The sequence below is a fragment of the Myxocyprinus asiaticus genome, chromosome 33 (assembly GCF_019703515.2).
Source record: "Myxocyprinus asiaticus isolate MX2 ecotype Aquarium Trade chromosome 33, UBuf_Myxa_2, whole genome shotgun sequence".
Taxonomy (NCBI): Eukaryota; Metazoa; Chordata; class Actinopteri; order Cypriniformes; family Catostomidae; genus Myxocyprinus; species Myxocyprinus asiaticus.
This window is the reverse complement of record NC_059376.1, coordinates 16746248-16769076: the sequence shown is the minus strand read 5'-3', so window position 1 is coordinate 16769076 and position 22829 is coordinate 16746248. Positions and strand designations below refer to the sequence as shown.

At 36.4% G+C, this 22829-nt stretch overlaps 2 protein-coding genes across 3 annotated transcripts; both read left to right on the top strand.

Annotated features, from left to right (window-relative positions):
• Positions 1 to 1060: 1060 nt before the first annotated feature.
• LOC127424162 (transmembrane protein 233-like) lies at positions 1061 to 6169 on the top strand. Its single transcript, XM_051669112.1, has 3 exons — positions 1061 to 1449; positions 4733 to 4867; positions 5045 to 6169. Exons 1-3 carry the CDS (start codon positions 1258 to 1260, stop codon positions 5054 to 5056), a joined length of 339 nt encoding a protein of 112 aa, XP_051525072.1. The 5' UTR covers positions 1061 to 1257; the 3' UTR covers positions 5057 to 6169.
• A 1464-nt stretch (positions 6170 to 7633) lies between these two features.
• Positions 7634 to 17001, top strand: LOC127424155 (5'-AMP-activated protein kinase subunit beta-1-like). Of its 2 annotated transcripts, none has more exons than XM_051669102.1 (8): positions 7634 to 7740; positions 8192 to 8348; positions 10957 to 11108; positions 13856 to 13949; positions 14063 to 14177; positions 14277 to 14410; positions 16331 to 16399; positions 16525 to 17001. In XM_051669102.1, exons 2-8 carry the CDS (start codon positions 8199 to 8201, stop codon positions 16600 to 16602), a joined length of 792 nt encoding a protein of 263 aa, XP_051525062.1. In that variant the 5' UTR covers positions 7634 to 7740; positions 8192 to 8198; the 3' UTR covers positions 16603 to 17001. The 2 variants fall into 2 exon arrangements, with proteins under 2 accessions (XP_051525062.1, XP_051525063.1); XM_051669103.1 differs by having other exon boundaries at positions 7657 to 7740; positions 8158 to 8348.
• Positions 17002 to 22829: the final 5828 nt, after the last annotated feature.

The following is a 22829-nucleotide window of genomic DNA, read 5'->3' as shown; positions in this document are numbered from 1 at the left end:
TCATAACGTTTCAATGATACATCAACCTTTGATCTGCTTTGAAATGCATTGGTTTTATTCTCATGAAACCAGTCCAAAAAATGCTCTAAAATCAATATATATAAGCCCATTTTGGCCATTAAGATTTTTCACATTGTAGCATTATTGTCATGACAGTTATGCATATTTTACACCCAAATTCTCATTATTGCAATGCAAAAATGATGGTCATAATGATATGTTCAACATGAAAAAAAAAAAGTAAATATTATTTCAATCGTAAAGTGTTTATTAAACTGCCTTTCATTTTTGCTGTTTTTAATTTGTTAAAAATCATTGTACAACAGCATTTTTTTCCTGTAATACAGTAAAAAAAAAATTAAAAAAAATACTGTTACAGTAATGAGAAACATAATTGAAAACAATAGGAATAGAAAAAAATAAAGCGTCTGGACGCATTATGTTAATGAGAACTGGAGGGTAATATGTGCTTAAGTGTCCTAAAACAGACTGATCTCACAGTGAAATCAGAAACAGTAGGTTGACTTTATGTAAATTCGGTCTGTGCTAACTGAAATTTGAAACACTGCCCTCAGTGGCCAAAGCAGTAAGTGTTGGAATGTGATGGAAACGGGCTTCCATGATTTTGGGTTAAATATGACCAGGACATTTCCTTGACAGGTTTCCCACACGCATTTGTAACGTGTGATACAGCTTTCATCCTCAGAGCTTCACTGTTTGCATTTTCCTCACAGTAGCCTGCTTTGCGAAAACCGTGGGAAAATTGCCAGTGTGCATTTCTTGGCAGCCTTGTAATGTGATTTTGGGGCCATTATCCATATGGTATTATAAGTTGTAACATTAACACTCACTTCTCCCTTTGACAGATAATGGTAATATGGGCAAGTAGTCAGACCTTTTTCTCTCTGCTTGCCTCTCCTCTTACATCTTACATCGTTTTAAAGTCTTGCACACATTCTCTCTCTCTCTCTCACTCTCTCTACTTTCTCCTTTCCGAAGTGGGATAGTGTTCAGCCCCAGTGGTAATTAGGTCATAAGCCGTCTCTGACTCACTCAACTTTCTCATCCATCGCCTCTTACACTTACCCAATCATCGGACATCCCCAAAGAGTGTCTTCTCTTTCCTTTTAGCTTCTCCTCCTGTCTTTCATTCAGTTTCCTGAGCTTCTCCTCACATCTCTTGTCAAATGTTCTGTCTCACCATAGCCTGCTCCTTCTTAATTTACACCGCTTGATACTCCTGGTTTGTTTTGCATCATGAACCCTGGTATTCAACAGTCAGATGGAAAGGCAAAGCGCTCTATAGATGGGAGTGTTGATCACAGTTTGGGAAGGGGCGTTGAGGGACATGGGCCACCGCCGCTGAAGAATTACATTTTTCTGACCATTTTCACCTGCTTTTGCCCAGCATGGCCTATCAACATTGTGGCATTGGTTTTTTCTCTGATGGTGAGTAGAAAACTTAATTAGTCAATTTAATTATTAAGCAAACAATTGTTTAATGTTGATAAAAAATCAAACTGGACAAGTGAACAGACAACACACTGTGAAAAGTGGATAAAAGTATTTGTTAAGAATCTCTTTCTACATGATCTAACCATTAAACATTCATTGGTGTAACCTAATGTATTAATGTTGATTCCATCATATTAAATTAATTTGAACGTTACAGCATGAAGTACATTTTCTCTTTTTCTTACAAAACATTTTTACAGTGCACTTGCCTTTTCAAACAAAACTTTATTAAATACTAATAGTTTGGCCAGCGCAACACAAGGCAGTGACACAATATTGATAAAATATATTTTCCTTTACTGTTATGTTTTTGTGGGTTTACGCTCCTGTACTGGAGAGCGTATGATACTTGTGGCTTTGAAATCTGACTAAAACTAATGTACTCATGCTTCAGATAGACTGATAAGTGTTATAAATAGCCAGGCCTCAAGTATCTTTGCAGAAAACCTTGTGGCGCTCCCACACATGCAAGCAAGACTGCATACACTCTCACATACATCTCACACACACCCTTTCCCACACATTCACTGCAGATGTGTTTACTTGCACGAGGCACGTGGAAAGTAGAGATTATGATGACACTTAAAGGGATAGTTACTCACCCTCATGCCATCGCAGATGTGACTTTATTTCTTCTGCAGAACAAAAACGAAGATTTTTAGGAGAATATCTCAGCTCTGTAGATCCATACAATGCAAGTCAACTAGGTAAAAAAAGCACATAAATATTGATCTGTTTCTCACCCACACCTATCATATCGCTTCTGAAGATATAGATTTAACCACAGGAGTTGTATAGACTACTTTTATGCTGTCTTTATGTGCTTTTTGGTGCTTCAAAGTTTTGGACACTGTTGACTTGCATTGTATGGACCTACAGAGATGAATTATTCTTCTAAAAAATCTTCATTTTGTCATACACATCTGGGAAGGTATGAGAGTGAGTAGATGATTAGAGAATTTTCATTTTTGGGTGAACTATGCCTTTAATGTTGCAAGAACTATTCTTTTTAAATTGATCAGGTTGTTTCTACAGTTTTTTTTTTTTTTTTTTTTTTTTTTGAAGTAGAAGAACGGTTTTTTTTCAGTGGTTTGCTACCTGACTTTTCACACCTTAACCTCAAAACACGAGACATGTATACCCAGCATCTCACTTTCACCTTAATGTCAGTGCTCTATGTGTTATTTTGTTATGAATATACTTTATATTTAGCTTTAGAGGAAAAAAAAAATATGTGGACACCAGAACACCACACCCATACAGTTTGTGCTTGTTGAGCACGTAATTACAAACCATGAGCATTTATAAAGAGTTGGACCTCCTTTTATTGCTGTTACAGCTTCAACTCTTCTTGGAAAGCTTTCCACTAGGTGTTAGAGAATGGATGGATTTGCTTCCAGTCAGATATAGGAGCATCACTGAGGTCAGGTGTTGATTTTGGATGTTGGGCGATAGGGCCTGTCTCACATTCTTGCAATTAATCCCAAAGATGTTCAGTGGGATTCAGGTCTGGGTTTTGCACAAGCCAGTCAAGTTCTTCCACACCATACTCAGTAAACCATTTTACTGGTGGCATCCTATGACAGTGCCATGTTTAATGTCACTGAGCTCTTCGGTACACCCCATTCCACTGAAAAGGTTTGTCTAAGAAAATTGCATGGTGGTATGCTTATTTTATACACCTGTTAGTGTATAAAATATTGAGTGTGGCTAAAATAGCCAAACCTCTTAATAAGTAGAGGGTGTCCACATACCTTTGGCCTTACAGTATTTGCAAAATGTTAATTTCTGTATTGAGTTTGTTAGGTAGAATTTGGATTGATTCATGGAATAGACTGATTTATCCACATTAAGACATAAAGATGTATCACCAGTTGCCCATTCCCATCATAGTTTTTCCCTTTATTTAAGCAATCAATCTGTGCTTTTCAAACAGTAGTACCAGTACAGAGATAGGGGGTCTGAATGGGGCAAAGTGCAGAGGTTTGCAGTGGAGAGCAACACCTCTAGTTTCAGTTTGACTCTGCCACTTGTGTCTCTCACACAGTAACGCTACAGTGCTCACTGACTACAGCAGCTGCAGCTGCCACCACGAAGGCTGTAAAAACAACTAGATGAGCATCACAAATCACGCAATCCGACTCATTGCCCTATGACCCACCGGGGGTTTTTATGCGAGCTGTATCACTGTCAACAGAAGTTAAGGCAAAAAAACAACAACAAAAAAAAGATAGGTGCAGAGATTTAGTACTTAAACAGATCTTTGTCTCACTTTTAACAACACTGCAATCATTTCCTTAATATTTTTGTCATTTTACAGTAAAAATGTTTAACATCCTTAAAACATTTAGATATGATCATATTTACTTTACATATTTACTCATATTTACATAGAAACTAAAGTGTGCAAGAAAATAAGATGTTTTTTTAGAGAATACATTTTTTTTAAAGTGTATTATTCTTACTTTATTTGCAATTTTTTATAGTTTTTAAACCTCAAATAATTTAGTTTGATCTTTGCTAAAAACAAGAAAAAGAATCGGGCAAGAAATACAATTAATTCAAGATAGTCTCAGAAAGCAAGCCTTAATGCAATTTTGCTTCTCAAGTTAATATGTCTTGTTTTAAGGATGTTTATATATTTTACTGGAAAACAAGCAACAACAAAAAATATGATAATTAAGAAAAAAATATTTTTTACTGTGTAGTTCTTAACACTTCATGAACTTCCATTTACACCTACTTACATTTACATTTAGATGACCGCCTCATTTCACATAAATTTGTTATGTTTCAAATGTTGTCTGAAATCCATCTGATTCATCTGAGGTCAGATCATAGTTGTCATCCCACTATATGTGATTTAGTGCCAGTGATCTATGTCCAAGTCTCGGTTTGCTGTCTGAGCTTGATAAAAGGGCAGAAATGAGACTGGCATCATCACTATGTTCATTACTCATTGCTGCCTGCTTTATGGGCCATGAGGTCAAGTTTTCACTTGGAGACCTGCCACGCATCTAAATACGCTTTTTTAAAAAATGCATTTATGCCAAGACTTATATCTATATTTCTACATCTATATCTATATCTTATTTCTATAGCACCTGAATTTTAGTTTTTCCATCTTAAAAAATCAATTAATTTGGCAAATTGTGCCAACTTACTTTACCATTACGATTTCTCAGTTTCTTTCTCCTTCTTTCTCACTCTTTCTCAGTCTCAGAGCAGTTATGATGCAGATGACTATGAAGGAGCTCAGCGGCTGGGGAGGAAGGCTCTTCACATGGGAATCGCTTCCTTAGTCATTGGCCTCTTGATCATTATGATCTACTGTATTGTCCATTTCACCAAGGTACCTATCTGCACAAAGTTACAGGCACACTTTTATAAACATTAAGTATTTGTCAAATTATGAGTTGTAAATGATATTCCTACGTGCATACCCTATTGGTAAGAACATATCTGCTAAGAACGCAAATGTAAATTTAAAGGTCTTTAATCACCTTGTTTGTTTATATCAATTCCACAGAATGCAGTCTGATCTTGAAGAGATGAGCAAAACTGGAAATTGCGTTGTGAACCGGTGGCGATCAGTTCCAGTGAACATGAGAGGACACTGTGAGCGCTAAACCCAGAACGTGGTTTCACTGGGATGGCACAATGTGCTTGAACCATCCTGGATTTATAAGTTATCAACATTTTGAAATGGAATGTATAAAAGGGTCTGATTTGCTAAAAGCATGGCCAAAAGGAGTCTGAAATATAGAAAATCACTTCATATTCATACCATCGCATAAATATTTCAGAGTGATGTCATTTATTTGTGCATCTATGTTGAATATAATGGCACCTCAAATCTTGTAAATGTGTATAGTTTAGAGGTGTAAATTATTTTGTCCTGAAACACATTAAAAGAGTGCTATCTCCCAAACAGCTAACTGATGCTTTAAAAGACAAATGAAAAAAAAAATGTTGTATGTATGAATGTAAAAATAACATTTGTGATTGTATTTTTTTTTTTTAATAGAAAAACAAGAATAAATGTCTGAAATGACTCAGTACACTACATACATAAGTTTCTGTCACAGTTTTATAATGCCTTATAGCAGGCACCAGTGCTCAAGGATATTAGGGTACAATGGGGCTAAAGGCACTGCGGGGTAAAATTTCTGTTTGTCACTATACACTGGAAAATTCTCCGGATCCATGAGGATCACACAAAGGTGTGTGTTGTCTAAAGTTTGATTTTGAGGCAATTTGATCTAATTTTTATTATTTTTTTTAAATGTTGCAAATTTATGTAGTTAATGACAATCCCTGAATTTAACACATTTCTTTTGAGACAAAATACTCATTTATCATTTTCAGTTTTGTTTAAGGTCATTAAATCAAACATTTTTCAATAACTGTCCGATAAGTGAAAGGATAGTATTTGGGGTAAAAAGCCCCCCTGTTGCACGGGCTAAAGGCCCCTATTAAACACTTTGTTTTTGTTTTTCTCAAGTGGGGTGAATATGTTTGTTATGAAAAATGTTCAAAGTGGACTCACATGACTGATCCAATCACAAAAGAGATCAGTTTGTTTATAGAATATTTGAGATGTAATAAAATGCCAGGAAATGAACAGGAAATGGTTGACTTTTTCTGAAGTAATTATTTTGAGTAAGCATCATCTTAATTTGTTACTCAAAAAAAAAAAAAAAAAAAACATCTTGCTGTCTCAAAATTAGTTGACAAATTTTGCACTATAACTTTTGCCCCAGTATCTTCACATTATCACTCTAAATCCCCTAGGGGCCTTTTACCCAAAGTGTTATTTAACTTAATTTTAATCAAACCAACCATTTTTATTCTTTCTTTTCACACAAATAATGTTGCTCTATCAATATTCAATAATAAAAACATTTTTTTGATCTTGATACATTTTGTGAGCAGTAAAAAAAAAAAAGCAAACTTTCCTTAAATAGTGCCTTTAGCCCCATTGTACCCTACTCTTTCTTACTCTTACTGTCTCTACACTTAGCCCTGATTTCCTCCTTTACACCCAGTGTAATCTGCAGCGTTTGGAGTATCCTGTAGTCTGATATGTAATATTATAGCTAGCTAAGTTTAAATATAGATAAATCTTTCTCCAGACTTGGCAATCAGAGCAAATGGCTACATGTTACAACTGAACATAATAATGTTCTGCTAGCGGTAGTATTTTACACTTTTTGTATGGGTCTTGTTGACAAGTTTTCAGTGTACTTAACATAAGGGTTCATATTTATAGCAATCATTTATAGTGTCATTATAATCAATCTCACTTAAATGACTAACTGTTGAGGAGGTACCCCACTGGTGGTCTACCTCTCTCCTGTTCGCACCCATGTCTGTGTTTATTGAAGCAATCGCCAGTCATGTCATGACACTGTGAAACTGGATAGCCGTGAGAATGTTGCAAGATTCTGAGTGAAACACATGTGTACATTCAAACACAGCTGTTTGATTTCATCAAAAAAAAAAAAAAAAAAAAAAAAAAAGCACAGCCCAAAACTGTCTAAAAATATTATTATTATTATTATTATTATTATTGTTGTTGTTGTTGTTGTTATTCTGCTATTATTATATTTAAAAATATATATAATAAAGATTATAAAATACTATATATTATTAGTAAATACTGCTTCATTGTTCATGTACATCTAAATATGAATGTTATACGCACAAAAAAATATTTAGCCTATTTTAAGATTTAGGTATTTCAATTTCATAACAAAATTTCATCAAATTGAATTGTGTAATGTTTGTTAAAATTTAATGAATACAACTTTTATTTATTTTTTTATGTATAACTTTTTTTATATTTCGGGGTTTTTTTTTAAGATGACTAAATTCAACTTGTTTTTTTATGAAATTCAAATGCGTACATTTAAAAAAGGCAAAGTATTTTTTGCGTGTGTGTCTATGTAAAATGTAGTAAAATTCTACTGACATTTGTAATTGCAGTGTACATAATGGAAATGACATATCTATGATTTTATAATATATAATGTAATAATGTTCTAGTGATAATTAGATGAAAATAGACAGTTATTATTTCTGTATCATGTGTGAAGCATGTTTATTTCCCCCGTCCTGAACAGCAGGCGGAAGAGGTGTGCTTAAACTTTTTTGCCAGACGATGTGAAAATGGCGTTATGAAAGGAAATAACCTCGAGCAACGGGCAAATAAAGTTTTCAGAGGTAAGAAAATTAATCATAAGGGAAAATACCTCTGTCCGACATGAAACGGAGATAGACTGCAGTTGTTAACGTAGGCGAGACAAGACTTACATGCACGAAAAAACTACGAATATGTCAAAATATCTCCAAAACAGCATTTTACGTTTGCTTTGCGGGAATTTATGAGGTCGCCTTCAACTATATTATTTGCAATCGATAAAATGCTTATTAGCTAATATATATATATATATATATATATATATATATATATATATATATATATATATATATATATTAGGTGAATGTATGCCCAAACAAAATCGTAAACAACGGCCAGAGGTCGTTTGGCCAGTATTGTTGTTAAAACTGTTATAAGTTACAGCAACTGCAGATGCATGATCTCTAATAAGAGGACTGATAAAGAAAATTGTTGTTCCGAATCGGAAGTCTCATTGAAATGCATGTAAATAAGGAGCAGTATGGGGAACACGAGCAGTGAGAGGAGTGGAGCAGCTCAAGGGGAGAAGGCGCAGAGACGAGAGAGCCGCGGCGCTAAAGATGGAGCTCGACCCAAAATACTGATGGACAACGCAGAGGACGGGGACATTTTTCAAGCAGATGATGCAAAGGTGTCATAAAGCTGGTGTCGTTATTATGAAGCATTAAAGTGAAACAAGCTTTGGCAAACTTTGGACACACCAACCCATTTCAAACTTTTAGAATACTAGTAAAGGCAACAAACTATTAAAGGGATAGTTCATCCAAAAATGAAATGTCTCTTATCATTTACTCACCCTCATGCCATCCCAGATGTGTCTTTCTCTCTTCTGCAGAACTCAAAGAATTTTTGAGAAATGTCTCAGTTCTGTGGGTCCATACAATGCAAGTGAATGGTGACCAGAAATCTGAAGGTCCAGATATCACATAAGGCATAAAAAAGTAATCCATAAGACTCCAGTGGTTTAATAAATGTCTTCTGAAGCAATCCAGTCGGTTTGGGGTGAGAACAGACCAAAATATAACTCCTTTTTCACTGTACATCTTGCCATTGCATTCTCTAGACACGATCGTTTCAAGCTCGATTACACTTCCAAGTGCTTGATGCATGCGCAGAGCGCTAGATGGCGCTATAGGAAGTGTAATCGAGCTTGAAAACATGATTGCCAAGGAGACTGCAGTCAAGATTCATATTGAAAAATTAGTTACATTTTGGTCTGTTCTCACCCAAAACCAACTGGATCACTTCAGAAGACATTGATTTAATTACTGGAGTTTGATTAATTAAGTTTATGCTGACTTGATATGCTTTTGGAGCTTCAAAAGCCTGGCCTCAATTCAGTTGCATAGTATGGACCTACAGAGCTGAGATATTCTTCTAAAAATATTTGTTTGTGTCCTGCAGAAGAAAGGAAGTCATACACATCTTGGGATAGCATGGTGGTGAGTAGAAGATGAGTCAGTTTTCATTTTTGGGTGAACTAACCCTTTAATGTTCCATGCTCAATACAAGTTAAAGGAGTGGTTCACCCTAAAATTAATTTCTCTCATCATTTACTCACCCTCATGCCATCCCAGATGTTTATGACTTTCTTCTGCAGAACACAAATGAAGAATATCTCAGCTCTGTAGGTCCATACAATGCAAGTGAATGGTGACCAGAACTTTGAAACTCCAAAAATCACATAAAGGCAGCATCAAAATAATCTAAAAAGACTCCAGTGGTTAAATCCATGTCTTCAGAAGCAGTATGATAGGTGTGGGTGAAAAACAGATCAATATTTAAGTCCTTTTTTATACTATAAATCTACTTTAAAACAGCCCTTTTATGCATGTTCACAATAATTTTTCTTCTGTTGTTTGCCAATTTGCATTATTCGTGCATTTCACCAACTACTGGGCTGTTGTGCAAATATTATTTATTTATTCTTTTCCTTTGCGTTATCACTCCCTTCTTTCTTTCTCCTTGCTGCCCAGTAGGTGGCGATATGCACAAAGAATGCAAATTGTTAATAAATGTATTATAGTTAAAAATAACTTGAATATTGATCTGTTTCTTACCCACACCTATCATATTGTTTCTGTAGATATGGAAGTTATCACTGGATATTCTTCTAAAACTCTTTATTTGTGTTCTGCTGAAAAAAGAAAGTCATACACATCTGGAATGGCATGAGGGTGTGTAAATGAATTTTTTATTTTTTGGGTGAACTATCCCTTTAAGCCCAATGGACTGCATTTGTGGCATAATGTTGATTACTACAAAAAGTAAGTTTGCATTATCTTGCAAAGGAAGTGAATGGGGCCAGTCCATAAACGTTAAAATACACATTGTTTCAAAACAATAGCCAAAAGACGTAAACATTTTACGTATTTGTATGATTTTAGTGTGATCTAGTTTTGTAGGTGTGATCAAATCTGGTTACCAGTGTTTATCAGTTTTATTTCGTCATGACAACCAATTTGAAATATTGGGAATAACTACACAGAGAAGGTTAGTAAGTGATTTTATTACACTAAAATAATTTTAACATGTATAATGTTTACATCTTGTGGCTATACTTTTGAAACTGTGTGTTTTTTACATTTATGGACTGGCCCCATTCACTTCCATTGTAAGTGACATTGTTAATGTGAGTTTTTTTATTTATATATATATATATATATTATTATATATAAATGAGGGAGAGGGACTATCAAAATAAATGTTTGTGGTTATCATTAAAATGCCACAAATGCTGTGAATTGAGCATAAATGATTTGAATCCAGAGCATTCCTTTAAATAACACAAATGGAAGTGTGGGAATTATGTTGAGACCAACCACATACACAAATCAAAATAGTCTTATACTTAAGTGTCCTTGTAGTAGACACCCTTTGCCAAAATTACAGCTCTGCACACAGGTTTCTTTTAACCAGCTTCAACTTCACTTTTTTAGTCCAAGTCATCCATTAAAAAAAAAATATAATTACAGTTGTGTCAAGAAACAACAGTCATGTGTGTCAACTTTTGACTGGTAGTGTATGTTTCTTCATAGTAAAGTAATAATACATTTGGGTGCTTGTTATTTATAAGAGGTGTTCTTGACACGTTTACTGCTGCATAATAAAGTGTAATTTAAGGCTATTAATGTCAACACTTTTTCATTCATCAGCTTAGGTTGGCAAGTCATAAGTTAATTATTGCTTGCTGATGTCTGTTCTGTCTTCCTACATACATACATCTTTCCTTCTTTCAGGAGTTTCTAGCCTGGCGACATGATCAGGAATCAGATTCAAAAGCACCACCAGAGGAAAGGCCCACGGTTTTCCGCTATAATGGTCCAGGAAAAGTGATCTACTTGTCTGGCTCATTTAATAACTGGGCCACCAAAATCCCTTTGAATAAGAGGTTAGTCCTAACAGACAGTAGATCATTACATGGAATTGATTTTATCACACTGAAATCATGTTAGCATGTTTACGTTTTGCAGCTATACTTTTGAAACGGTGTATATTTTTGGACTGGCCCCATTCACTTTCATTGTAAGTGCCTTACTATAACTGCAATTTTTGCTTTTTTTTAAATAAACGAGGGACGAGTCAAACTTATTTTTGTGGTAATCAACATTATGCAACAAATTCTGTCGATTAACTCAGCATGTGTTGAACCCGGAATATTCCTTAAAGAGCACCTATTATGGTTTTTCAGATATTACCTTTCATGTAGTGTGATATATAGCTGTTTGTGAATGTAAAAAAGTCTGCAAAGTTTCAAAAATCAAAGTGCACGACAAATGGAGTTATTGACTCCCAAAACAAAGAACCGATTCTGAACACCTGAAACGAGTCATTAGTAATTCCAGACTTACTTCCTGTACTAACCTACGTAATTTGGTAACAAAAAACCCGCCTCTGGTCTTCATTGGCTGCTCGCAAACAGCTTTGACCCGCCCTCAAACACTACACCAATCACAACAGACTGGGACATCTGACCAATCAGAGCAGAGTAGGCTCTCTGAAAGGAGGTGTTTAGAATGAATCCTTTAGGACAGATCATTGAACGAGTTGTTTTTGTCACTGGGGGAAAAAAGGTAATGCTGCAATTTAAATTATGAGCAAATTAAATTGTTTTTTGACCTTGGATGCATGTAAATCTATAGTATGAGACCTTTAAAACAAAATTAGGCACGTTTAAAAACCATAATAGGTGCTCTTTAAAAATACAGTAGGCTACCTTGCCATGTGTTTACATTTCCAACACTAGGGGTCAGTGTGCACTTAAAGTATGAACAAATGATGTAGCCATATGTAAAACTTTTAGGCTGAAAACTCAGTGTCGAAGTGCTCTAAATATAAATAACAAGATCAAAATCAAAAGGAATACAGGAATAAATAAATGTAATTTATAGTCATTTGTTTTAAGACATTTTACTTTAGGAACCAATGTCCATGAATTAATTGTGGTTGTAAAACACATGTTCACAGTCAACCATATCTGAACATACAGTTGGAAGTCAGAAGTTTACATACACTTAGGTTGAAGTCATTAAAACTAATTTTTTAACCACTCCACAGATTTAATATTAGCAAACTATAGTTTTGGCAAGTCGTTTAGGACATCTTCTTTGTGCATGACACGAGTACATTTTTCCAACAATTATTTACAAGCAGATTGTTTCACTTTTAATTGACTATATCACAATTCCAGTGAGTCAGAAGTTTAAACACACCAAGTTAACTGTGCCTTTAAGCAGCTTGGAAAATTCAAGAAAATGATGTCAAGCCTTTAGACAATTAGCTTCTGATAGGAGATGTACTGAATTGGAGGTGTACCTGTGGATGTATTTTAAGGCCTACCTTCAAACTCAGTGCCTCTTTGCTTGACATCATGGGAAAATCAAAAGAAATCAGCCAAGACCTCAGGAAAATTTTTTTAGATTTCCACAAGTCTGGTTCATCCTTGGGTGTGATTTCCAAATCCCTGAAGGTACCATGTTCATCTGTACAAACAATAGTATGCAAGTATAAACACCATGGGACCACGCAGCCATCATACCGCTCAGGAAGGAGACGCATTCTGTCTCCTAGAGATCAGTTTGGTGCGAAAAGTGCAAATCAATCCCAGAACAACAGCAAAGGACCTTGTGAAGATGCTGGAGGAAACAGGTAGACAAGTATCTATTTCCACAGTAAAACGAGTCCTATATCGACATAAACTGAAAGGCTGCTCAGCAAGGAAGATGCCACTGCTCCAAAACCGCTATAAACAAAGCCAGACTACAGTTTGCAAGTGCACATGGGGACAAAGATCTTACTTTTTGGTGAAATGTCCTCTTGTCTGATGAAACAAAAACTGATTGGCCATAATGACCATTGTTATGTTTGGAGGGAAAGGGTGAGGCTTGCAAGCCATAAAACACCATCCCAACCGTGAAGCATGGGGGTGGCAGCATCATGTTGTGGGGGTGCTTTGCTGTAGGAGGGACTGGTGCACTTAACAAAATAGATGGCATCATGAGGAAGGAAAATTTTGTGGATATATTGAAGCAACATCTCAAGACATCAGCCAGGAAGTTAAAGCTCGGTCGCAAATGGGTCTTCCAGATGGACAATGACCCCAAGCATACCTCCATAGTTGCTTAAGGACAACAAAGTTGAGGTATTGGAATGGCCATCACAAAGCCCTGACCTGTCCGCTAGAAAATTTGTGGGCAGAACTGAAAAAGCGGGTGCGAGCAAGGTCTACAAACCTGACTCGGTTACACCAGGTCTATCTGAGAAGCTTGTGGAAGGCTACCCAAAAGGTTTAATCCAAGTTAAACAATTTAAAGGCAATGCTGCCAAATACTAACAAAGTGTATGTAAACTTCTGACCCACTGGGAATATGATGAAAGAAATAAAAGCTGAAATAAATCATTCTCTCTACTATTATTCTGACATTTCAAATTCTTAAAATAGTGATCCTAACTGACCTAAGACAGGGAATGTTTTCTACGATTAAATGTCAGGAATTGTGAAAAACTGAGTTTTAATGTAATTGACTAAGGTGTAAACTTCTGACATCAACTGTATCATTATTTGTATAAAGAATCACTGTTTACCACTTTTCTGTCTTGCTTTCCCTTACTGTTTTGCTCTCTGTATCTTTTTTCCAGTCATAATAATTTTGTGGCAATAATTGACCTGCCGGAGGGAGAGCACCAGTATAAGTACTATGTAGATGGACATTGGGCATTAGATCCCAAGGAGGTGCGGGAGAGAACATTTCTGTACTTTACAAATGGTTATACTGTATTAACTTACAGTGACGTATTTGAAAGCCTTAATCCGCCATTAAGTTTCAAAGTGGTATTCTTTTCCAGCCCGTTGTGACCAATAAGTCAGGCATTGTGAATAATGTAATTAACGTGAGGAAAACGGACTTTGAGGTATTCGACGCACTGAAGACAGACTCTGAGAAATGTGCCGACATGTCAGGTAACTCAAAATCAATGTAAATGCAATAAACCTCTTTAGTGTGAAGCATCAGAAATAAGTTATTGGTTGTGATCCTTGTGGTGCACTTGTCTCTGTCAGACTTGTCCAGCTCCCCTCCTGGACCATACCACCAGGATCCCTACTTAACCAAATCAGAGGACAGATTGCTCTCTCCACCCATCCTTCCACCACACCTGCTACAGGTGCTCCTCAACAAAGATACTGGAATCTCTGTAAGTACTCCTCTGAAAGTTATTTTCCTGAATATATATTTAACTGTTGTTTTGCATTCTAACAGAGAGTAGAAGTCTGTACAGGACTGATTTTTCTATGCCGTTCCCGCAAGATTCATCCCTCTTCCAGACTACTACTGCAGAATAATACTCAGTGTCCATATGGTTCCCACCCTCTCCTACTAAATTTTCTGAACTTAAGTTGTATTTTTTTTTTTTTTGGTCATCTGAAAAGTCCAAAGCAACTTAGTTACATAATTTATACATAATTGATGTCAGCCAGTCAAACACACTGCACACCAAAAAACATTTGCTTACACAAATGGATGAAACATCAGTCATAGAGATGGTAGCCTATTTAGAGTAGTTTGCTGATACACATTTTTTTATAAAACCAGTTTAAAGGGATAGTTCACCCAAAAATGAAAATGCTCTCATCTTTTACTCACCCTCATGCCATCCCAGATGTGTATGACTTTCTTTCATCTCCAGAACATAAATAAAGATTTTTAAAAGTATATCTCGGCTCTGTAGGTCCATACAATGCAAGTTAATGGTGACCAGAACTTTGAAGCTCCAAAAAGCATGTAAAGGCAGCATAAAAGTAATCCATACAACTCCTGTGGTTTAATCCATGTCTTCAGAAGTGATATGATAGGTGTGGGATTAGAAACAGATCAGTATGTAAATTCTTTTTTACTTTAATGTGCACTTTCATCAGCCCTATGAGTTCTGTTTTTTAGCGATTCATATTATTCATTTATATCGACCCACCGACTGGGCAGGGAGGAGGAAAAAAAAGGGAGGGATGAAGCAAAGGAAAATAATAAATAAATCATATTTGCACAACAGCCCAGTAGGTGGTGATATGCACAGAAAATGCGAATCGGCAACAAACAGAAGAACTCTCATGAACGTGCATAGGAGGGCTGTTTGAAAGTAGATTTATAGTTATAAAAAAAGGACTTAAATATTGATCTGTTTTTCACCCACACCTATCGTATAGTTTCTGAAGACATTAATTAAACCACTGGAGTCATATGGATTACTTTTATGATGCCTTTATGTGCTTTTTGGAGCTTAATATTTTTGGCCACCATTCACTTGCATTGTATGGACCTACAGAGTTGAGATATTCTTCTAAAAATCTTCATTTGTGTTTGAAAGTCATATGCATCTGGTATGGCATGATGGTAAGTAAATGATGATTAAATTTTCATTTTTGGGTGAACTATCCCTTTAAGTATTCTGCCCACCATAACAATATTGTGCTAATAAACATGATTACTGTTAGACAGCTGTCACATACAACCTCACGCTTGCCACCAGCTGACTCAATTGAGCAGATGTGGATTCTTCGTCACTGCCTAAATATAGTTTTGCAGTTACTAGTTGTCATAAGATTAGATGTTCCATTATGTTTTTAAAGAGATAAGAAAAGCCTGTTCTTGGAAATTGCTTAGTGTGTGCAGCTTAAAGCCCCATTCACACTGCCAACAACTCACAGCAACAACATCAGTGACCTGATGTCATTCATTTTCAATAAGAGCTGGAGACTTCTGGCGGAATGAGAGACTGCGACCGTTGCCGACTTTGTGGGCGTGTCCAGCAGTACAAAAAAGTCGAGAAAAGTTCCATTTTATGCAAATACAGAGTGACATAATGGAGCTCATGTTAGTGCAAGCAAGCTTTTCCACTCCAGAATATTCATTTTTATCACCATTGCCACTGATTCACTGTCAGCATGGGACTGACATTCACACCCATTACTAGGGCAACCAGAACTAAGAATGCCTACAAGTGACTGACCAGCACAGCGACTGATGACATGTAGCAACAAAGTCGGCCGCAGTGTGAATGGGGCAAAAGAGAGCAATGACTTTCACTAATGTGTTTGTGTCTATGTTTGTGCTTTAACAGTGTGATCCTACTCTGCTGCCTGAACCAAACCATGTGATGCTCAACCACCTATACGCCCTGTCCATTAAGGTTCAGTAGCTTCTTTAACTTTAAGAAGAGATCAATTGAAGGGAATTCTGTACTCTTATCTTGTAGAGATGACCAGTATATTTCAGTTGATATTATTACTGAGCATCTATTTGCTCTCCTGACAGGATGGTGTGATGGTCCTCAGTGCAACACATCGCTACAAAAAGAAGTATGTGACCACACTGCTGTACAAGCCTATATGACCAACTCCAGAACAATTCTCTCTGATGTCTGTTTGATACAGTCTTGTACTCAAAATGTTACCCATCAAGGAAAGGGACCATACCTGTCAAAACTCATGTGTCTGTGTAAGCTTGTGTGTTTCTAAATGTCAGGCAGGTTGCTGGTGTAAACCAGAATCATCTTCCAAGTTTGTCTAATAAATGTAATGCATTTGCCAAATGTAAAAAAAGATTTACAGTATATTATTGCTGAATTTTTTTAGGCTTTTCAGTATGTACTAAGCTGCATTTTTGTTCAAAAATGTGCCTTGGTTGGATTTTTCTTAACGTGAAAATTCCCATTAGGTTAGTCTGGCTTGAAAAATCTCTGCAGATAAAATGGTGAGAAAATTAATAAATGGACCAATTGTGCTAATAAAATGTTCTTCCAGACATCCTGATTTGAGCTCTTTTATGTGTATATAATTAAACTACTGGTACATGAAAGAGTCACACACTGAGAAAAAAAATCTCCTTATCTGCAGATTTACATGGTTTCTGAAATTGGTAATTTTTTATTATCACTTCTACAAAGTTATTGCAGTGAGCTGGTATACAAAAGCAGTGGTCACTGCTAAAATTGTGGATTGTGGGTGTGATGTGATATCAGCAGGTGACAAAGTGTTTCCCATTTATTACCTAGACTGTGGCGCCTGCTGGGATGTCTTCAACCACAAGGTTGAGTTATTTTAAGCAAATGCAACTCACAGGGCAGAGAAACCACATGGTGCATTAGAGAACAACTTCACATGAGACAATTCTTGCAATATGTAATTGCTAGAAGACTAAACACGTATCCAGATGCCATGCTCTCAGTTCTCAGTTGACAGGGCACCGAATCTTCAAGGTTTTTGTTGCCAGTTTGTAAATGTGATTGTTTGCTGCAAAGTGTTGAACTGCAACTCGGTCACACTCATATACAGCAGCTTGACATGCATTGTTCGACAAATGCTCATCAGAGTTAGTATGAGCTAATATGAGAATAAGATATCAGACCATTTGTGTATTATGATATCACCTGAAAGGTGCTTTATTACCTGAGCAGGTAACCTTTCCTATGGAACATGTGAAGTCATAGATCTTTAGAGTTGGCAGTGTTCCCGTGGCCTGCCACTCTGGAATTGTTTTACTGTCTCTATAGCAATTGTCAGTTGACTTGGAAGCACCTAAGGCAGTGTTAATATAATAGGTGAATTAATTATATGAGTTATAATATTGTTAACGTTATACTATTAATATCATAATCTACAGTGCATCCGGAATGTATTCGCAGCGCTTCACTTTTTCCACATTTTGTTATGTTACAGCCTTATTCCAAAATGGATTAAATTCATTATTTTCCTCAAAATTCTACAAACAATACCCCATAATGACAACATGAAAGAAGTTTGTTTGAAATCTTTGCAAATTTATTAAAAATAAAAAATGAAAAAAAATCACGTACATAAGTATTCACAGCCTTTGCCATGACACTCAAAATTGAGCTCAGGTGCATCCTGTTTCCACTGATCATCCTTGAGATGTTTCTACAACTTGATTGGAGTCCACCTGTGGTAAATTCAGTTGATTGGACATGATTTGGAAAGGCACACACCTGTCTACATAAGGTTCCACAGTTAATAGTGCATGTCAGAGCACAAACCAAGCCATGAAGTCCAAGGAATTGTCTGTAGACCTCCAAGACAGGATTGTATCGAGGCACAGATCTTGGGAAGGGTACAGAAAAATGTCTGCAGCATTGAAGGTCCCAATGAGCACAGTGGCCTCCATCATCTGTAAATGGAAGAAGTTTGGAACCACCAGGACTCTTCCTAGAGCTGGCCGCCCGGCCAAACTAAGCAATCGAGGGAGAAGGGCCTTAGTCAGGGAGGTGACCAAGAACCCGATGGTCACTCTGACAGAGCTCCAGCATTTCTCTGTGGAGGGAGGAGAAACTTCCAGAAGAACAACCATCTCTGCAGCACTCCACCAATCAGGCCTGTATGGTAGAGTGGCCAGACGGAAGCCACTCCTCAGTAAAAGGCACATGACAGCCCGCCTGGAGTTTGCCAAAAGGCACCTGAAGGACTCTCAGACCATGAGAAACAAAGATTGAACTCTTTGGCCTGAATGGCAAGCGTCATTTCTGGAGGAAACCAGGCACCGCTCACCACCTGGCCAATACCATCCCTACAGTGAAGCATGGTGGTAGCAGCATCATGCTGTGGGGATGTTTTTCAGCGGCAGGAACTGGGAGACTAGTCAGGATTGAGGGAAAGATGAATGCAGCAATGTACAGAGGCCTTCTTGATGAAAACCTGCTCCAGAGCGCTCTGGACCTCAGACTGGGGTGAAGGTTTATCTTCCAACAGGACAACGACCCTAAGCACACAGCCAAGATAACAAAGGAGTGGCTCCGGGACAACTCTGTGAATGTCCTTGAGTGGCCCAGCCAGAGCCCAGACTTGAACCCGATTGAACATCTCTGGAGAGATCTGAAAATGGCTGTGCACCGACGCTCCCCATCCAACCTGATGGAGCTTGAGAGGTCCTGCAAAGAAGACTGGGAGAAACTGCCCAAAAATAGGTGTGCCAAGCTTGTAGCATCATACTCAAAAAGACTTGAGGCTGTAATTGGTGCCAAAGGTGCTTCAACAAAGTATTGAGCAAAGGCTGTGAATACTTATGTACATGTGTGGGTTTTTGTTTTTTATAGATTTGCAAAGATTTCAAACAAACAATCATATTGTCATGGGGTGTTGTTTGTAGAATTGAGGAATAAGGCTGTAACATAACAAAATGTGGAAAAAGTGAAGCACTGTGAATACTTTCCGGATGCACTGTATAATATTATATGTCATGACTGAACAGCAATTTGGCCAGTTACTTCTGACTATTTTTCTCTGCTAACGGAGTTATCAACAGTCACTCAAAGTGATAGAAAGTATGTCTAACAATTTCGAGTAGATGCAAATCTTCACTTTTATGCTGATGATCCTGTCGTTTATTGTTGTGCTTCTGAAAGGTGCCCCACACGTCCTGGAAAACCTGGAATTTTGCAATGCAGTCATGGAAAATTAAAAACACACCTAAATGGCCTTGTAAATAATTCTTTGTCCTGGAAAATATTTTAGTATAATGAAACAGTTTGTGTCACTCACAAGGTTTTTCTTACATGTATAAGTATTAATATAGTGCAATTTATTTTTTTTTCATTTTGACACTGCTGTAGTGTTAAATATAAAAACATTTGTTAAGTAGTTAACTTAAGACGACGACGGTCAGACGGTAGTGTGGTGATAATGTGGCCTTTATGGCTCAGTATGTAAATACATTTTCAGTAATTCAATGATCCGATTCTGCTTATACCACGGTTACCCTACCATATAAGCCCTTTGATTTCTGCGAGGAAAACAAGCATGGAATCACTGAATCCAGTCATAAAAACTGCATTAGCAATGTGGAATGTCACAGAATTTGACATATTTGGGACAAAAATGAATGTTTTAATGCAAAATTAATCAAATTAGAATCTCAATCTGTCCAAATGTGGTTATAAAACTCTAAAATTAATATTTAATCTGTATGTGCCGCATGCTTCAAAATGAATGTGTGAAGCCAACCGCTCATATGCAGAAAACACCTCATCATGAGCATCGCGTACATCTGGGTGTGTATGTGTGTAGTAGATGACAGTGAGCAGAGCGCTCTGAGGCATGCAGCACTTAAAGACTATATATTTATTTTAATAAAATCATTGCTTTTTGGGGTTTAATTATCACACTGGGTCATGTAGCAATCCGCTTATCCAGAGGTTAGAAACTACTGACTAAAATACACAGAAACGGCAAAATAAAAGCTTGATTTTAATTGACACGTGAAATGCAAAAAAAGATCACGCTTAATGCAATTAAATAATAGTAATAATAATGTACTAAAGCATAACTTACATCTGTTATCTTTTTGTTGGGCAGCACTTAATTTGACAAAACATCTCCAGTGTTGTTTCGGATTGTGCTGTGAGGACTTTGTAGAAAAGCATTTAATTTGATAAAAATAATGCATTGTTATGTTTTCATTTGATTAAAGTTTTAACAAATTAATTTGATTAGACCCCATTTAGATAATGAAATTTAATTAAACTGTCAAATACGGAATTTTGAAAAAAAAAATAATAATAATAACCCTCTAATAACCAAAATTTTAATGGCCTCATGAGTGTTTTTGCTTCAATATTACAACCATGTGGCACATACAGTAAAAATGTCCTGGGAAATTGTGCCTTGAAAAGAGTGGGAACCCTGTTCTAAATTAGTAAATTAGCTTTTGGAATATTACCTTGAAATTACCAACACTAGTGCCTATAAATGTATTTAGGAGTCAAGTCAAAGACTTTTTAAACAGCAACTTTGGGGTGTCAGTGCTTTAATGTATAGTTAGCTTAATTTTAATTTGTTTTATTTACCATATTTTGTGTACATGTTTTTACATTTATGCTAATTGTTACAACATGTTATGCTGCCATTTTTGCCTGATCTTTCATGTAAAAGAGATTTGTAATCTCAAGAGACTAACCTGGTAAAATAAGGGTCTAAATAAGAAAATACAAATAAAAATAAAAACAAACAGTGAAGCATCCCAGTGCTGTTACACTAAATATCAGGGCTCTCAGAGCACTGCTTGACCAATCAGATTACAGACACAAACCTAACTGTTTATAGTTATTGTTATGTACAGTATGTTGTCAGTCTTGACAGCAAAGAATGTGGTTTCAGAAACATGGATACGTTTCCCAAATAGAGCAAAAATGAACACCGTCAATTGGGATTCAAAATTTAAAAGTGTTTGGTAATTAATTTGCTTCATTTGTGTTTGGAAAGCCAAGGGAACGACGAGGAAATGGGGTTAATTAGCTATTGCTATACAATACGTAATGAAATTGAAATCCACATTCTTGTAGATGATTAAAAAAACAAAACATGATAATTATTTCTGCTCACTGTGCATGATGCTCATTCAATCATTATTTCAGTTAGAATCAAGCAGAATCACGCCCACCTTGTTAGGCCATGAATCTGTGCTTTTTCCAATTGGATTTCCTAATGTGATCCTCAGATAAAAAATCAAAACCCAAACATATTTAGATACAATACGAATGCACTGAAGTTCAATTTAACAAATGTAGCTCACATGTTAGTAGTAACACAAGTCCGGAGAGTTGCATTAGGGTCAGATGCTTCAGTGTAGCCTCAGCTTTTTATACAAAAAGAGGATCAAATGGGCAGAGGAAGGAAAATGCCATCTGTTACTGAAAGGAGGACTTGGCAAAATCTGCTGCTAAAATTGGTGGCTGAATCATGAATATCACTTACTTTGAGATTTGAAGTTAATAATCAATGTCGAAGGCAGATTGGCTTAATGAAGTATGCACTTTATGTAATGCAACAGATCAGTTGCCACACGACATTAAAAAAATACTCTTAAGAAAGAAAATGAAGGAATGCTCTAATAATAGGCAACATCAGATTTATTTACTTTTATTGCATTTTTTTCTTTTCTTTTTTTTTTTTTGTAATAAACTAAAGTGAATGGTTACTGAGGCTAATATTCTACCTAACATCTCCTTTCATGTCCTGCAGAAGCAAGAAAGTCTTAAAGGTTTGGAACAAGGTGTTCTCTAAGGAGAAGTCTGTTTGTGTTCACATATCAGCAGTTGACTATAATGCTGCAATAGAATGTTCCAAATCTGTCCAGAGGTACAGTAACAGATACAGAGATATTTTTGCAAATATAGGCATAAACTGTAGCTATATAGACAGTACATATTTATTATTTTATTTTAGTTTATCAATATTCATGTGAGGCTCACACATGGACCAAAGAGATTAGCAAGGATTTTCAACACAGGCAGCCATCCAACACTGCACATTGTGGACGTCTGCTCAACATAGGGCTTTTCAAACTGGGGTCAGGGGACCCCCAGGGGGCCATAGAGAAGTGCTAAGGTGTGAAGAAGAACATGTGCAAAGATTTCTGTGGGGTGTGAGTTAATAAGTTAACATTTACCAAATTTGAGTACTAAGTACTACAGACTGATTAGACATTTTTTCATTTGGTTGGTTTATTTTATTCTTTTGACAGCCATTTTTTACAGTAAGACATAAACAAAAAAATCTGCATGTAGTTTTGTGAGTAAAATATTTAATATAAAAAGTGCCCATCTTTCCTTC

What these genes read in the sequence shown, in the direction of transcription:
- LOC127424155 (XM_051669102.1), top strand. Translation starts at nt 8,199, where the DNA reads ATGGGGAACACGAGCAGTGAGAGGAGTGGAGCAGCTCAAGGGGAGAAG. An exon ending in TTCAAGCAGATGATGCAAAG is followed by an intron (nt 8,349 to 10,956) that starts GTGTCATAAAGC and finishes TCCTTCTTTCAG; the next exon opens with GAGTTTCTAGCCTGGCGACA. An exon ending in ACAAAGATACTGGAATCTCT is followed by an intron (nt 14,411 to 16,330) that starts GTAAGTACTCCT and finishes GTGCTTTAACAG; the next exon opens with TGTGATCCTACTCTGCTGCC.
- LOC127424162 (XM_051669112.1), top strand. Translation starts at nt 1,258, where the DNA reads ATGAACCCTGGTATTCAACAGTCAGATGGAAAGGCAAAGCGCTCTATA. An exon ending in CATTGGTTTTTTCTCTGATG is followed by an intron (nt 1,450 to 4,732) that starts GTGAGTAGAAAA and finishes ACTCTTTCTCAG; the next exon opens with TCTCAGAGCAGTTATGATGC.